Here is an 18,032-nt window from a genome sequence, read left to right on the forward strand (position 1 = left end):
CGTGCAATTCCTGTGCGATTCAAGTGCGGGAAAACCATCGTCAAAGAGTGGATGTGTCAAATTTTCAGACAGATATCAAAATGACAATACACTTACGTGCCTTGAAGCTCATCTGGGATAGGAAATACACCGCTCCATTCCGGAAATGACCCGCTTTAGTATTTAGAAGTGGAGGGACGAGGAATTCTTGTTTACTTTGCCAGAGCGACGGCGTTCAATTACCCGAAACCCTTAAGGTGCAATGCAATTGACCCAAACCGTGCGGTGGGCTAATGCTAATTGACTCGCTGCTGAGTTCGATTCCGACGTATACAGGTGCATTCTTTTTATTACTGCCCTAATTCGATGGCTAATCCGGCAGGCAGCGTCGCGCGCCGCGCCGGAGTCAGGCGCGTTGACTCCACGCGCGTGACCCTCGTGGGTTTCGCGTTTCGGTCACTGAAAGCGTCACTTAATGCGATTAATTAAAACAATTTCACGGTAGCCCGCACTTGAAATGAGCTCGCGAATATATTTACGTTCCAAAGCGAATTGCACCGGGATTCGATTAATTTTTCGATTGCGTGCGTCGTGTTTTTGTCTCGCAATTTGAGAGTTACTTTTTGGCGTGATGTTAGAGTTAGTTAGTTAGTTAGTTAATATATTTTAAGACATTCAACGTCACAGGCTGTTAACGTTCTTACAAAGAATTTTGAAAATGGTGTACATATGAAAATTTAGATTTTTAACTTAAGAGAGGCAAAGAGTTTCAGAAGTTATTAAAGCAACTCAGACGCCCTAGACTTCATATATACATTTGGGCTGGTCAAATTTCCTCCGGTGAAATACGATTTTTTTTCCGTTTTAAATTTGTCAATATCTCTGTTTGAAATTTTCGGAAAATTTTCCTTGCACACTTGCAATGGTACATTTTCACGTGGTCAGAAAATACATACACGCTAGTCAATATCTGCATGGGCAACGATAGAATGATGAATTTCGACACCTAGTTTGGTGTTGGACTGCAAATTTGAATTTTCGTACCCAGTGCCTTTAAATCAACTGAGCGGCGTCTTAAATAATGGCCGCCAAAGTCTAAAAGACCCTGTCTATTGTAATTATTCTGAGTGGGCATTTTATCAAGTCTCTAGAAGAATATTCCTGCATAGCTCTGGTCAGATCATGACTTGGATTTCTGTCAAACGGAACTATGTGCATTAAGATATGAGCCTGAGACCCATAAGAATATATGCACAACAGGGCTCACGTCATAATGCACCTAGACAGAAAGACGTCCAATTGTCGAGCAAAAACAACAAACCTTCATGGAACTTTGATTGGAGTCGGGCGGTTTGGCTTAGCGCGGTAGACTTGGGGATCGTTGGCTTACGTAACGTCTCGAGCGGTCGGGGGGTGGTGAGGAGGAGGGGGGAGGGGGCTGTAGAGGCCGCGATGACGCGCAAAACCGCAGTTTGAAATTTCACGCGCTCGGCTCTACACGACGCGACCCGGGAAAGAGCCACGCTGCGCCGGTCGAGATCCGAGAAAAATTAGAATAATAAATAAGAATGGGCCCGAAGCAGCGTCATCGGCACCCGTCGACGCAAATCACGTCGAAAGTTGCCATATTTCAAAAAAAGTTCTCTCCCTTGATATAAACTAAAAATATTAAGTAGGAAGAGGAAAAGATCATAACAATACGGGGGATTTCTCCATTTCTCAAAAAATTTCAATCAACTGCGGGCATATTCACCTGAGAGGCTTATTTAACCGAAAACTAGCCGTCGCACAGTGGATCGAGTCAATTGGAGAGGTCGGACAAAATTTGGAAACTTTACCTAAACACTTTTAAATCCGTTTATACAAAAATTTAAGGTTCTAAAAGTAGTTTCGTTGGTTTCTTCGTGAAATTTCCTTCTAAAAGCACTCCTTATAGTTTAAAATTCTACGGAATAAACATCAAAATTTGCAGTTTCAGTAAACAATCTTACGTCCGACCTCTCGAATTGACTCGATCCACTGTGCGTCGCAAGAACTCTTTACGAGTCATAGCATTCAGGTAAGATGCTTTAACCCTCAAAATCTCCACGAGAACGTCGCTCATACGGGCCAACGAATGATGCAACTATTTCGACGCGTAGAATCGATTCTTGCCTATTCGCGGGAATGAAGGCGAACTGCGTTTTATGAAATAAAACTACGGACATAGTTCGCCTTTGAATTGGGTGGAGGGCAAAAACAGCACCAAAGTGTTAAATCAACTGTGTTGCAATACCACTAGCCAGTGACAGATTGATTCGCTTGCTCTCTTCTAACAAGACATTAAATAAAAAGTCAAAGGCACGGAGCCAGTGTTCGAAACTCACCTTTGAGTTTTAGGAGCCATGTGGCGCATCAAGCCTCATTTTTAGGCGCCATTGAAGATTTTTTAGGGGCCAAATTGGCTTTTTGCCTATATATTACGGCCACATTTAGTGAAAAATTAGACGCAAGATGTTTTCGTAACAGAACTAGTAAGTAGCTGTAACTTAGGGAAGACAAAAGCATTGAGAGTGAAATCGTGAAGAATAGAAAAAGCCTTCACTTGTAGTGCTGAAAATTTCGAATAATCACCTAATTGAAAATTCAGATTTTTAAGGGGCAATTTTTAGGGGCCACATTTGCGCAGAGCCTTCATTTTTTAGGCACCATGACCGATTTTTAGGCGCATTTGGCGCGTTGGCGCTTGTGAGTTTTGAACACTGCACGGAGCGAACTTGTAAATTTTTAGAATCAGTTTAGAGGGAAAATTTCGGATGTTTATGCAACTTGGCAACGTTGATGACGGGTGCGATGCGTCCGCGATTGCGGAAAAGCCGAGACGAGCGTCAGACGTTACCCTAGCCGTCCATGACGTCATCCGCGCGGCCGCGGCAGCGGCTTCTTCACCGAGTTTTCCGCCGGGGGTAGGCGAGGTGGACGGCCGAAGGGGTGGGTGGTGGGTGGGGCGGGAGTAGGGTAGAGGTTTTCCAACCCCTTTGTTTAATCCCCGAGATCATCCCCTGCGAAGTCATTGTCCGACCTCGCTACTCTCTTGCACAATTTGTAAGGCGTGCCTGAAATTCACTGACAATGGGAGAAAAAAGACTATCGCTGCAAGCGGCTCACAGTGGATCGATTTAATGGGAGAGGTCGGACATGAAATTTTTCACTGAAAATGAGAATTTTGGTGTTTATATCGGCACATTTTAAGTTTTAAGGGGTGCTTCTAGAAGAGAATTTCACGGAGAAACCAATGGAGACACTTTTGAAGCCTCGAAGTTTTGTATAATCGGAGTTATAAGCATATAAGTTGCCAAATTTAGTCCGACCTCTCCTATTGACTCGATCCACCGTGCGGTTGCCATGGACCGATCATCCCTAATGTGCGGGAAAATCCTTTTAATTTTAATCCCGTAGCGTGGCGCATGCACTTTAATTCTTGGAAAAATAACAAGTTGCTCTGATTTCTTTCCTTTTTAATTAGTTTGAAACTGCATTGATGATTTGTGAGATCGTAGTGTGGAGTTTGAGAGGGGATTAACCTATGGACAGGCCAGGATTAACCAGATGGTCGCGTGTAAAATTTCGCACGTTAAACCTTTGACTCACATTATGTAAGCCTGGAGTCCATTAGCAGGCGCATAAAAGAGAACGAGTCTAAATTAGCTAAGTAAACATCGATGATGAAACTAAAAGAAGTTTATTTTACTGAAGATGTCTCAAAATTTCCCCTTACACTAGGATATTTTTGCATGAAATTTTCAAAGAAAATTATTCGATAGGCTATAGGAAAGATCATTCCTGATTACCTAAAAAGTGTTTTTCTTCGTTGCAAAATACAATGGACGGGAAATTTCGGACGTCACAAACCACGACGCTAAGTTCTTACCGAATGTATGCATCATGTAAGTATCGCGTGGTAAATATTAAAATGGTATCTATTATTTTCGTTCCTTTTAGATTAGTTTCCGATTTGCAGTGGTAGTTGGGGAGGGGGGGCTGATTAGATAGACAAAAACTGACTTGCTATTAACAAAAATATTTTGTGGTAAACGAACATGTTTAATACTTATTCATGCTCATTTTCTGAATTGACTACAGAGCGATGATACTATGGTATCATCGCTTGATTTTTCGAGAAATTTGAGGGAATTTGGTTGTCTATAACACGATGTGATGATACGGGTGTGAGTACTTTCGAATGCGTCCACATGTAGAAATTATCAATTTTCTCTACTGCGTGAACACATGCTTTCACACAAAAGCTCTGGCGACACTGTGTTTATCTTTGGGCAGCTCCGCGATCTTGACGAAATCATTTCGGCACAAAAATTCAGTGCCAAAGACAAACTATTCACAATGACGTATTCGCGGGCCGAAAGAGTATGACGTGGAGGTCACTATTCCAAGATCCCGCATCATTTCGCGTCGCGACGTCAGACATGTCACTCAAATTGTTCAATGAACATTGTTGATAAACATTGAAGCGACAATGATGCTCATCTAGCTTCCTCAGGGCCGAATTTCGTCGGGAGAAACGAGTCTACCGGAATATACCTACGACGATCACAAGTCACTTCTCCTATGGATGTAAAAGCTTCACGGTGCATCTCGAATGCAAGAAAACATCTCACTTTGAGAATATTAAGATCCCTCTTTGACGCAAGTATAAATTTTGTGAGGAGAGCCTCGAATTATAAGACTATACCTAAATCTCTGCAGAACAAATGTACTGGCGTTGAGATAGTTGGTTGCAACAGCAACCTTTGTTAACTTAAAAGCTGGGAGCATTTAATAAAGGATTTACTTAACGTTGTTTAATTTGCGAAAAAGTTACCCCCTCTTCACCCGCTCTCTGGTGGTGGTTACTTAGCAAGCTGCAAGACTGGAAATCTAGGCGGAATTCTTGACGATTTCGGGAGCGCATCTTAAAGTTTGGACCATTATTAACTCGAGCGAATAACCCGGCGATTCAAGTTTTGGCTTGAGCTTTGCCGGCTCAACATTGAAGTTGAGTACGAACAGTTTAACCGCCCCCTTAATTCATTTACGCCTACCGCATTCAGACCCACTTAAAACGAAATCGTGAAATTCTCGATGTGAAAACACGTTTTAGAGTTTCTCCGGTTGATTTAAAAAATTAAAACGTTGGAGAAAAAGGGGCTGGATGAACAATTGAGCTTAGACATAAAGGGTGCCTTGTTATGTGTAACGCGACGTGTACGTGCTACTGAATACTTTAACTCTTGTTTTAACTTCAACTTTATCAGTTCGTTCCTTCTAATATGACAGTGTGCTGCGTTATAAAGAATAGGGGCGAATAGACGCAACAGTCAACAGACACAAGTACTGTCGTGCTAAGGAAGAGCGCCATATGAATATTCGGGAGTTGGCACGTTTCCGTCGATAAAATGTTTATTTTTGAGGAATGTTATGTAAATTTTATCCTCGAGATATTCAGAATTTTGAGATTGAAATTCGAAGAAAATCCTCCGAAAAATCGGAGGAGAAATATTCACAAATTTTCCTGAAAATTCGTTTGTTTTTCGAAGGATATTTGGCAACGCCTGATGGCTCATACGGCGTTTTTCCTCAGCGCGGCAGAGTACGTGATCATGCGATCTTATGGCCAATGCTCTGCGTGATGCTAATTCAAGACGTCACCTTGGCTATGCTCGTGTGATCAAGAACTTGTGTACGCTGCGTACGTGACAAAATTTCACCCTTAAGTTACACGGTCGTCAGATTTTAGGGACCGTAAATAAAAGTCGCTAAGGTCCTACAGACAACGCGAGTCTAGGGTTGCCTGACACGTGTCCAACAATTGAAGGAGAAAATAAGGGGAGGGGGGGTCACGCGGAAACTGACGTAAGGTAAGATTGGCGTAAATCTCTAATTTTTTTTTTTTTTTTTTTTTTTTTTTTTTTGAAAAACCTGAGGGTTGAAAAATATTAAAATCCGCGCAAACATTACCTTCCTACGTTCAATAACAACCGAGATACCGTGCTTTGAAAATGAGATTTATGACGTCATTTGCCGCTGTAGTGACATCCTTCGTTTCTTCCACCTTACTTTCATACGAAGTTACACGTCGAGAAACCAGATCAAACGTGCGTTTCCCTGACTGACAAAAGCGAGGTAGAAGAAACCGAGGCTGTCACTGACGCGGTGGATAACGTCACAAACCGACTTTTTGAAAGCGCGATAAGTCGGTTAATACTGAACGGAGAAAGCCGCTGTTTGGACGGATCTCATTATTTTTAGCTAAAGTTCAAGAATCAAGCATCAAATCCTGTGACCGGCGCAACTGACCTATTCAAACGGTTAATTTGTTCCCCTTTTTCTTCATATGTGATAAACGAAAATAACGTCCTTTGCTTTGGCGTTTTCACATTACGTTTTCCTCGGACCTAAAGGCCAGCGACCACCGATTATGATTGGGCGAGAAAATAGGACACAGTGAGAAAGCAAGGAGGCGGACGCGGCATTTTTACCTGCGAGTCGTTGATATTTGTATCTGCGCGTGGGTAAAAGTGAATGGCGGTTGGGATCGAGAAAGTGTGGAGGAGCAGGAAAACTTTTTCGCATTTTTTTATGGAATGACGCGCGGCATCGGGCAACGGACGCACGCGACTCATCAACATACTTCGACCTTGTGCATCGATGCCAAGTTCGTACTACACCCGATTGCAAAAAAACTAGGCTCAGATATGACCTGTCCTACGAATGAGTGAATATCGTGCTTCAAACGCTTTCTAGCTGTATATTCGTAACTCAATGAATAATGGAATAGGATTTAAATAAAATTCAAAATAAAAATTGAAAAAAGCTTTTTGACTCGCAAAAAATAATGATGTCTCGCCGAGAGCCAGTTTTTAGGGCCGGGCGCATTTCATATTTGTTTATTTTTTCCACATTAGTTCTCCCATTCAGCTGAATGCATTTAGCAAAATCCCATTTAGCAAAATGTTTTTCAGCTGCGTTCAGACGTTTAGGTTTGAGCGTATCAATTTGACCTGTGAGTAGAATAAACTGCTGACTTGAAAAAAAATAAACTGAGCTCCTGTTTAAGCGGCTTACGTGAAGGGATGGAATTTTCAGAGAACCCAAGGAATGTAAATTTAAGTCGATTCCTCAAATTATCAGAATATTCTTGGTATGACGTATTTCAAAAATCGACGATCAAACTCTAAAATTAGAGATCTTTCACACTCTCTATCTCTCTCCCTCTCTTACTTTTGATCTCGCTCTTCCCATTTGTTCGCTGAATTTGAATTTTTTAATTGGCTAAAACCAACATGATCAACATTTTCTCGAGACACTTTAGATCGCACAAATTGTGTTAACTTGAGGGGAAAATATTTCGGGTGCGTCTACATTTCATGTTGACGTATATCCTGGAGCTTTTTTTGTAACAGCAGAAATTAGCGAGTTCTTACACACGGAAACTAATTGGGATAAAAACTGAGAGAGGTTGCAACAACTCATGTAATGAGTTTGACCTGAAAGTTTATAAAAACAGTGATTAGTTTTTAAAAGCCAACGATACGTCAGCTTATTTTCAGAAAAAAGTCTCCACCAGCTGACTTACATAAAAATTCTCAAAAAAAAAGTCATGAGGACGCGGTTATCTGAGGTGCTGAGCACTTCAGATTTGAGGTTTTTACCTATTTTTTTGCTGACCAGTGTTTTTATGTATGCAATCCGGGGACATCGAACGAATCAATGGGAATGTTATAAAGGTTACTAATGCCTTTGAGCCATTTTTTTTTTTTTTTTTAAATCAAAAAGCACTCTAAATTCTGAGGTCTTAGTGGGCTTCGGAGAAAGATCCTAATAGCCTAAGTTCGGGATTTAATTCGAAAATTAGGTATATTTATATGAAAAATTCCTATCTCAAGTCTGTTTATATGGTCAACAAATTACAATTTTTTATTATTATTTTTAATATAAATTATTATAATGAAAAATAAAGTATATATCGACGGCGTAAGTCTGCGACTACGTATCTCGTCTGCGGTGTTTGAAAATTTCCGCTCCTATTTCATTTTCTCAAAGGAGAAAAAATTAAAATCATTCTTTCAAGTTTTCGCAGAATTTTTTTCGCATAGAGAAGACACATAACGGCAGTTTTTACGAATTTCCGTTTAGTGGTTTTCCTTCGAAGAAATGAAGTATGACAGGATGTCTGCAACGTCGCAAACCGAAATACGTGGTTTGTGGTTTCGGAATTGCGTACCGTCGACATAAAACCCTAAAAAATAATTTATGATCAACCGATGTTTATTAATATGCATTTCGTTAAATATGAAAATTATTTCGTTCATTTTGGAGGACTTATAGTCGGGTGAAAAATAATAGGATTAAACTACTTATGGAGCTCTGTTCCGTAATAGGAATGGGAGTATTATACGCAGTGCCAGCACAAGAGGAAACTCTTCGCACTGGAAAAAAAAAAACACATTGGATCTATGGAGTCCAGACTCTTGAAAACATTGAAAAGAAAAAATACTCTTGATTCAATCAGATTTTTGCTTAGATCAAAAGGAAATCCGCTCAAACTAAGAGGCTTGGTTATTGATTCAAGCAAAAATCCGATTGAATCAAGAGTATTTTTTCTTGTCGATAATTTTAAGAGTGTGGACTCTAGATCCAATGAGTTTTTTTCCAGTGTTACATTTGGGGAATTATCCTTTGCCTACTAATAGACAACAAAACTCATATTACATTTCTTAATGGCTCTGAAGGTGCTTACTACAATTAAAAAAAAAAAATAATAATAGTGATAAAAAAAACAAAAAAAAACTTTTTTGTGTCCAACCGCAGGCCGAGATACCATACAGCTCTTTGAAATTGTCTTGAGACATGGCAAAGTGGCGCCGCGACGCCGACGGATTTTCGTTTACGTCAGCGGCCGCGGTGGAGGGCAGGGGGGAGGGGAGGGAGATGCGTCGGTACACCTATAAAAACCCGTTCCCGTTTCAATGTCATCACCCTTGATCGCGTTGATTTGTATATATTTATAATCAGCGACCAAGTTTCGGCCAACTTGCGCCAGCTGCGGCCGCGGCCAAGTGGGCTTACCTGCCTAAGTCACGCTCTCGTCCGCTAACCGCACAAACGGAATTTTGTCAATGTCTGATGATACTGTACGAGCCTCGACAAAACAAACACTTTTTAGCGATTACACTGGAAAAAAACCACATTGAATCTATAGTCCAGACTCTTAAAAACATCGACAAGAAAAAGTACTCTTGATTCGATCAGAATCTAGCTTAAATCAAGAACCAAGCCTATTAATTTAAGCGGATTTTCGTTTTGAATCAAGAGTATTTTTTCTTGTCAATGTTTTCAAGTGTCTGGACTCTAGATCCAATGTGTTTTTTCCAGTGTATTTAAAACGCCGCGTCGCGTTGACCGCACTGTGTTTGACGCAATGCGTGAAGTATTCATGCAGTCTTGTAGGCGCTAATATGTGTTACATGCCGACTGTCGCGCCGAGGGCTTCTCCTATCGATTTTTTGTAGATTAGCAACCCTTTTTTTTATTTTATTTTAAACATATGTAGACAATATGCAACGTTCAAAGATAATTTTTCTGTGCGATGATGGTTACAAGACAGTTGTGGGCTAACACGTCTGATGTCTATTGTGAGTCGAATAAAGTATTTCATTCCATTTTCAAACTATAATCCGGACCGAGCTGTTCTCTTCAGAGGACAGCATTACGACATCGCGATAGTAACGTTATGTGTGATTAAACTTTTCACCTGTCTGAATAAACACTCTAAGTGTCGGATTGAGAGTTAATAATGTTGGTTTCCTAGGAAAGTGAAGGAATTTGCGGAAAATTAGCAGCCCTGCATTAAGCTTCCTCAGTCAACTGTCCATTTGCTAATGGAAGGGTTAAGTAATGACACCTTGCTCCTTACCTAAAGCCGATCGATCAATAAAGACACCGCAGTGGCGTGCTTCGCGATGTATCGATTGATCTGCCATTCAAATCCATGGCAAAGAATCGATAGACAGGTGTTCGCATCGAACATCCTCATAGTCGATTCTTCCTCATAGCCTCAAATGGGGAAAAATCGAAAATCGATCATTCACGTCTCGCCACAGAAAGACACCGTGAGATTTTCCTGACTGAAAGCGCTAAAGCACATCGAATCAGTCTCAGAGATTTTTAGGAAATGTCTTATACCATTTCTGAGGGAGCTTATAGGCAAATGAAGATGAAAGACTTCATTTTTGCTTTTTTGAAATTGGAGAAGTCTAGGGTAACCTGGAAATTATTTCTAACTTCCTTTTTTTTCAATCACTTCATGATAGATCGTTCGCTGCCTCAGTAAGTCATCGATGTCATCAATGACGCACATGAAGCAACCGGTGCGGTGCAAACTTTTCTCATCACTAATTGATCAAAAAAGAGTGGAGGAAACGACTATATATGCACTAGCGCGATGGCACCATGCAGATGCGCACTTACTCAAAGGTCGACACGAGTCCTGAATGCGACCAGTGAAAGATCCCACGAATATTCTTCAGATTTTTTTTTTTTTTTTTTTTTTTTTTTGGTTTCTTTTTTTTATCAATAGAGAGAGTTACGCTACGCTGACACTGCGACTGCCTCCTCCCCCTTTTCCTCGTAACGCAGCGTAACGCAGGGTCACACTCCATCCCCATAGAGCGTTACGTATCTATGAAAGCTCCCTATGCGTTACACGATATACCTGTGACTTTCTATTATAGAGTAAGATTTGGATTTCGAACAATCGTCATTTCTCTTGACGGATACGCAATCACCGTTCAAACCTTCAGCTGACCAATAAATATCAGGTCAGGTTATTTATAACGATTTCAAACCCCCGCGTGATTTATTTTCAATTATTCAAGAGCGGGCCGAAATGTGAGGAGTAGTAAACCGGGAAACCCCCTAAAACTTGATGGATTCGCGATTCCTTCGTGATGACCCAGTTTCTTGTTCCCTTTTCACACGTGACGTCGCGTCGGTGGTCACAATGCCAAACTGACCATCGTCCTTTTTCTCTCTCGATGGGTGTTGTAACGGTGATGTGCGCGGGCGAAGTGCTATGATGTTTGCTTGCCGATCTGGATGTAGCTTCTGTGGCGCTGAAATCGTCGCTCTCCTGACACAAGGACGTAACTACAATCTGCGATGAACCCTGTCGTCCATACAACTCAGTGCTTTTCCGGGCTCATCCCAATGCGTGGTTACGCCCTTATGTGAGCCGAGCGGCGAAATGATTTACGGAAGTGGCGGTCACTCATTGAACCGGAAACGGGCGGCGGGAGGGGGACCCTCGTATCCGGCGACAGACAACGCGTGTGTGACGCACGTGAACGTTAACGAGGAAGTCTTTTTTTCCTCGAGCAGGATTGCCGTGACGTCAACGCGTTTCAAGGTATCGAACAATTGGGACCGGTGCAGATGCAAACGAATCGGTGCGCGGAGATAGGAGAGCATCGCGGAGTCCGCAGCCTCCCGGTCCATTGTCACGTCGCGACGTCGCGTCGCGTCGACGGCGTCGCAGATAAAAAGACTCAATCGAGACCCCTCGACTTCACGTCCTGCGGGAGGCGTCTCGGCACTTTCGCCGTGGTTGGGCCGTCTCAACCAAAAGTATGCCTATATTCAATGGAGCTCTTTCACGTATCAGAACTTTGCGGTTTAAGTATTGACACCTACGTTAAATTTCGCAAAAAGTACGTTGGTGTCAATGGTTTCCTCTGAAATCCTTTCTAAAGCTCAAAAAATGCACCCAAAGTTGAGGCCTCAATGAAGGAGATATCCTAAGCCACCCTGAGAGTCCACCTCTCACTGGAAAAAAAAAAAAAAAAAAAAAAAAAAAAAAACACACATTGGATCTAGAGTGCAGACTCTTAAAAACATCGACAAGAAAAAATACTCTTGATTCGATCGGATTTTTGCTTAAATCAAGAACCAAGACTCTTAATTTGAGCGGATTTCTTTTTGATCTAAGCAAAAATCTGATTGAATCAAGAGTATTTTTTCTTGTCGGTGTTTTCAAGAGTCTGGACTCTAGATACAATGTGTTTTTTTTTCTAGTGCTGTATTGTCAAATTCACCATGCAAAGATATTGTGCAAATACATTAACAGCTGGTGTTGCCACTTTGCTTGGGGACTCCGAAGTTGGAACCACGGCAACCCTGTTAATATATTTGCTCTCTATCTGTGCATGGAGAGTTTTGACTAGTTATGTAGAGGTGTGCGTTCAAGCGTGGGATAACAATTCCATTACGGCCTGAACTTTGAGAGCTTTTTTTGAGCTTGGGAGTTGATTTCAGAGAAAACCAATGGCACCGTCGCGTTTCTCGCAAAAATTGTCAACAGAATTAGTATTTAAATCGCAAATTTCGCACCCATGTAAGTGCTCCATTGAAAAACTTCGGATCAGCCAGTCAAGTCAAAAGGCAAATTACTTACATTTACGAAAGTTAGAAACAAATGTGCATTTACATTTGACAAAAATCCTTTCAACCTGTAACGCTACTACGACATAATTGGCAACAAATGCAACAAAGGGCGGCTCTCAAAAAGTTGGCAACACCCCCGTCCTTTCAGCGTCGCCGCAATTTCTTTTAATCTTAGGGGTCCTGCCTGGACCCGGTGTCCATACTCGTTCTCCACAAAGATGCTCGATAAGTCAACGGCGCTAATAATAATTGAGTCCTGTTTTGATGGTTGAATCAAATAGATCAACCGGCTAAAAATACCATGAAGTTTCCCAAACGCTAAGTTCTATGAAATACACTGACGGAAATAGGGCCCTTTTCAAAAAAAAGATGATTGACGGCACCCAGGTAGTGTAAACTTCGGCTTCCTCGCATGTCCCCTACAAAAGCTAGAATTCAGCCGCTCACATCTGAATAACTGAAATCGGCGGGATAGAGAAATTGAGTTCGCCTTCAACACGATGGATGCAATTTGAGCGTCTCAGGAGTTGAAAAAGTTGTATCACGCTCGAATGTAGGTACAAACTTGTGTTTGGAGAGACCTGATGATTTTTGCTGATACATGGGTTCCCATGCACATTTAAAAATCCGACTCTTGGAACTAAGACCATAGAAAATTACCCGTCCTCCTCGCCATGAAAGTTAAGTTTGAGTTGACATGATAGTTGCTGCACTGTATCCTTACGGTCAATAGGCAAGATTCTAAAAGGGCGGAGAGTAGCTATAATCGCTCGAATAAGCTGCTAACATTTTTTGAGACTGTGGGTCACAAATTTTAGACAACTCTTATAGTTGGGAAAGAAGGAAATTGTAATAGTTGGGATTCATACGTGAAAAAGACTGACTAAAGCTTACGAGATTTTTAGGTCATTCAGGTTAGATTTTCATCAGGTTAGTTTCATTTTAGGTTTCATCTTTCTCACGGCAAACCTAGTTGTTGGTGAAAAAAAAAACACACATTTCCAGCGAGGACACAGGAAAGCAGAAAACACGTGATACGAATCACTATGAATTTTGTAAATTCAAGAGTAGATGTCCGACTTTGCTGCTATGATTGACGTACATTCCGGAAAATTTCGCCTTTAAAAAGTTTAATTACTGTTAGTTGATTGTATCTCTTTTGCGCACCAGACAAAAATCGGTAATTTTACCCTGGTGCTTTCTTCAGGTAACAAAGCTGCTCCAGATTCCTTTGATTACAGCGGAAACAATAAAGAATGAGTTTCGGTTGTTTAAACTTATTTTTAACATCGTCTAAATGTCAGAGAGGAGTTGTCCTTGTGCCCTTTCCCTCAAGAGACTGAAGTTTCATTCATACAAAAACACAGACGTTCCCTTGTGTCCTCTGAGAAAAGTAAGGCATCTTTTTTTATGGGGCAGCTAATATTATTTGTGTCGGTGTGTCAATGCTTGACGCAGTTGAACCGACGTTCAAAACCATAATCCTAGAGCGATAGCACTATAATAAATTTAATAACAAGTTTTCATACGATTTACGTGGTTACCTTTTACAAAAGAAAGTTAGGTAGTATTATAGACTCATAAGACTCTTCAAAAAAGTTCATGTAATAAGCATAAATCTACCGTGTTTTTGGTACGGGGAAAAAACCATTAAGCTCAACTGAGCATGTGAGGTTCGAAAATCCACAAAAGAGCGTTTTGGACGGATTTGACTTTCAAAACTTACTTTGGCGGCGTCCGATTCTACCACAGTGAAGCATTTCTATCCTTCAAACTCTGGTAAAATTGTATCCGCCATACTGTGCTCACTAAGTGCTGCTGTACCAGCACCTATTGGATTTTGACCAGAGCTTGAATTTCTTGGTTCCAGAACGTTCAGCAAAGCCAAAATTGTCATTTCGACCCCCCCCCCCCTCCAAAAAAAAAATGAAAGAGCATTGAGATCCTAAGTTTGGATCTAACTTGTTGAAAGTAGTGTTTCAACGGGAGGTGGAAGCAGAGGTGCATCACCCCAGCTCCCAAACACTACATTTGCCACTAGCTACTTATCTACTAGTTGCTACCTCAATAGAAAAGTATGGGAGTGACTTCCCGGCCGGGTTATGGATCATAGACCCATACAAGTAAGATTCTCGAAACCACGATGATGAATTCACGATTCATAAAGCCACACTTTGGCCACTTTTGTGAGGAAGTATAGATCTTGCGAACATTTTATAAGTCGCAGGGGCAGAATTTTGTTGCCTTCCACCGCACTTAAATACACCTGGGGAGAGTCTCGACTGCTACTAAGTCCAGCGGAGCTCTTCAGGTCCAGTTACACGATCAAATTGAGCCATCAAATTGGGCCTCTCATTGGTCGCATCCTCACCTCAGGTCTTTTTCCACCAATCAGAGCTTCAGTTAGATGGCTCAATTTGATCGTGTAACTGAACCTTTCTGATTGGCCGGTTGCGCGGTTTGGCCTCATCGATTGATGCTGCACCTCCAAGTGAATGAACCGGCAAAATTCCATCCCGGAGTCACGGCGTTGTCCTTTTCCCTCCTACAGAATTGGCCCGAAGAGCAATATACTGGGATGGTCATAGGTGCGGTTCTTACCTCTGTCTTTGTGATGCGGTGCTTTCCCAGCTTGACGACGGCGAAGTTCCCCTTGCCGATCGTCCGCTCGATGTCGTAGAACCCGACGCGGATCGCCGTTGTCTTCCGCTCGGCCATGTTCACCATCTCTCGCGCGCCTCCAGAACAGGCAGCATCTGCCGAAGCATCCCCTTCCGGCGTCCAACCGCAAGTCGCCCCGCGGCTAGGGCCGCCACCCCCCGACACGCGCCCCCATCATACTCCACGCCACTGACTACTTCGAGCTCCACTTCCCTCGTCCGACCCAACAGTCTCTTCGGCCGACGATCACCTCGTCATGCACCGAATACACTCTACCACTTCCGACAATCGGTTTCGACCACTTTATCGTCTACTAAAGATGCAACTAGACTCCACGAGAGTATCAAGTATATACTTTGAAACCACCTCTCGGTCTACAATAGAACGGACTACACGTTGTTCAACTCAAAAACGGTGATATCACGAAGCTGACATGTGTCGAGCGGTTAGCATGGAGCGAATTTAAATTTAAAGAGGCGGTTGAGTGGTGCCGGTTGCACGCGCACGTGACACTTGGCAAAAATGTTCGCGTTTGAGTAGCTCCGATTTTTTGCCGAGATCTGGAACTTGAGCTTTCCGGGACAAATCCTCTAACGATGAGTGTAGGCTTTTTGGAACGGATAGCTTCCTTTACACCGAGCTTCCGGGAAGCTGGGAACGTAACAAATGCTAACGGACCGGTGTTAAAATGAATGAGCGTCAGCGACACTTGACACTCCTAGAAAAAACCGGGGTGTCCCGGAAAAATCTCACTCGTCCCGAAAAAAACTACTTAGTAGGCACACGCAAGTGTACGCTTTTGATACCGATCCGAGAATCCGTCATCGAAGCAAAAAAACCGCGAGTGCACCCACCAGTCTCGACTCCAGAGTGGCTCCGAAAATATTTCACCGGTCGTCGAAGCACCACCGCTCGTTTGAGCCGAAACTTATCTGAAATCAGTTTGTTCACAGTAGAAAAAGACAGCTGACCTGCTGGAATTCCCGGTAAAAGGTGCACAAAATCAGTAGACACTCAATGTGACTGTTATCACTAGGTTTGGCGCGGAAAAAACACTAACGAGGCAAAGTCAAAGTTTAGGGAGTGAAAAACTTAACGGTGTCAGTATCTTCATTCCATAACTTCCGTATTCAATTTCGGTCATTGTCACTGGGAGAGTGATAAGCACATGATGAGCCGGTAGTGAACGATAACGAGATTGGGAAAAGATAAGAGAGATAAAAAGCAAGGGTCTCCGTCTGAAGCAGTTTGAGCAAAAACCACCGATCGGTTCGGAGGTGAAAAGCGGAAATTGTATGGGATTTCCGGGATTTTCCGAGGGTTTGGGTTGAGTCGGCGCGGCGTCTAGACAGGTCCCGGCCCGTGGCGGTACCGGCGGCGGTGGGGTCAGGCGGAGCACTGATAGCGGCAGGTTGACGGCTCGCGCGGGCCCCGGTTGTCGTCATTCGCGACGCCGGGCGCCCCGCGCCGGTGCTGCCATCTGCCTTACTACGCGCAAACCACCGAGGGCACTCAAATATTCACGCTGATGACGTCAATTGTTTCCCCTCGTTGCCGTCGCCGGCAGTGGAAGCCTTGTGTTCTATATCGATTCGAGAGGAGGTGTCCGGGAATTGGCGATCCATCTAGCAACCGAGAAATTACTCCAGGTTGCCCCGACTGGATGTTTAAATTTTCTGCTTCACCAACGAGAGACATGATGCGGGGAGATTCTTCTTCAAAAACACTCGGACACACATTTTCCTTGCGACTGCACGGAAAAAATTAAAGTTCTGATTTAATAATGCAATTGCTGAAAAAAGTGACCGAAACGTTTCAACGTAGATTTTACAACAAAAAGTTACTACTTTAACCACAATTGTAATCTAATCTTTGCAATGTTTTTGTTGTAAAATCTACATGAAGCACTGCAGTCACTTTTTTTAGCAATTGAATTGTTAAATCAGCAATTTAATTTTTTCCGTTTGTTCACAGAAAAAGCATGTTATTGTCGCCGGATCATAGAGGAGTCTCCTACGCATTTTGGGGCAAAAACATGCAACAGGAGTTATGAAGTCCTCCACTTTATTTTTGTGTCAAAAGACGAAGTTTTGAGAGAAAGCCCTTCAAAATAGTCGAAGCATAAACTTGTCGGATTCAAATGTGAGTGTACGCATGGGTGGAAATAGGGGGCCAGCTGGGTGTTCAGCCTCCCCCCCCCCCCCCAAGATACCTATTTGTATTTGGCCCCTCTTAGAAAAGTGAGGGATTTTGCCAAGAAAGTGCGTGGCATATTTTCTGTCTTCAATATTGTAATTGGATACAATTTTCGTTGGAAACATTACAAGATTGCTCCTGTGGCTACTAAATTTTTCAAAATTTCCCAGGACTTCTTTTGATACTTGGGAAATTCCCTTACCCCTCCTTCATAGGTGGGAGCGTTCTGTACCCAGGTAAAAATTGGCAGTAGAATCTGTGTTCCAAAATACCATAGACTTAAAGCCGGCTGTAAGATTTCCAATAGCTTCCGGAGCCGGCTGTATAATTTCTTTTAGCCTTTTATAGCCGATGGCGCACACTGTGGTATTTGACCGAAAAACCTGGCCAAAACCTCAATTTTAAATTTTTTTTTATTGGAAAACCAATGTGATATTCGAAATCTACACTGTTTTTTACCGTGGTAGACATGTACGTACCATTTTTCGAGTGGCTCAATTTCCCGCGAAGAGACCACGAAGTTACCTAATTCTCAGCGATTATTTTGATTTGTTTTGGCGCGCTACTCGTCGATCAGTTTACTTCAACTGTGCGGCCATAAAAGGGAACTTTGGCGATATGCAACACATTCTTAGGGGTATATTCTACACAACTAACCACAGTATTTTCGAAATTTCCTTTTTTCAGTGATTTTCACAGGAGGTTGAAAAGTGATGTAA

The 18,032-nt window shown here is 42.4% G+C and overlaps 1 protein-coding gene across 1 annotated transcript in view; it reads right to left on the reverse strand.

The window, feature by feature from the left end:
* The window catches only part of LOC109039763 (uncharacterized), a 102,939-nt gene extending 86,352 nt beyond the window's left edge, over nucleotides 1-16,587 (reverse strand). Inside the window, exon 1 of the mRNA XM_019055411.2 lies at nucleotides 15,058-16,587. Coding sequence (XP_018910956.2) covers nucleotides 15,058-15,183 — 126 coding nt within the window. The 5' untranslated portion in view covers nucleotides 15,184-16,587. The remainder of the gene's footprint in view (nucleotides 1-15,057) is intronic.
* Nucleotides 16,588-18,032: the final 1,445 nt, after the last annotated feature.

This window comes from Bemisia tabaci, chromosome 3 (genome assembly GCF_918797505.1).
Source record: "Bemisia tabaci chromosome 3, PGI_BMITA_v3".
Taxonomy (NCBI): Eukaryota; Metazoa; Arthropoda; class Insecta; order Hemiptera; family Aleyrodidae; genus Bemisia; species Bemisia tabaci.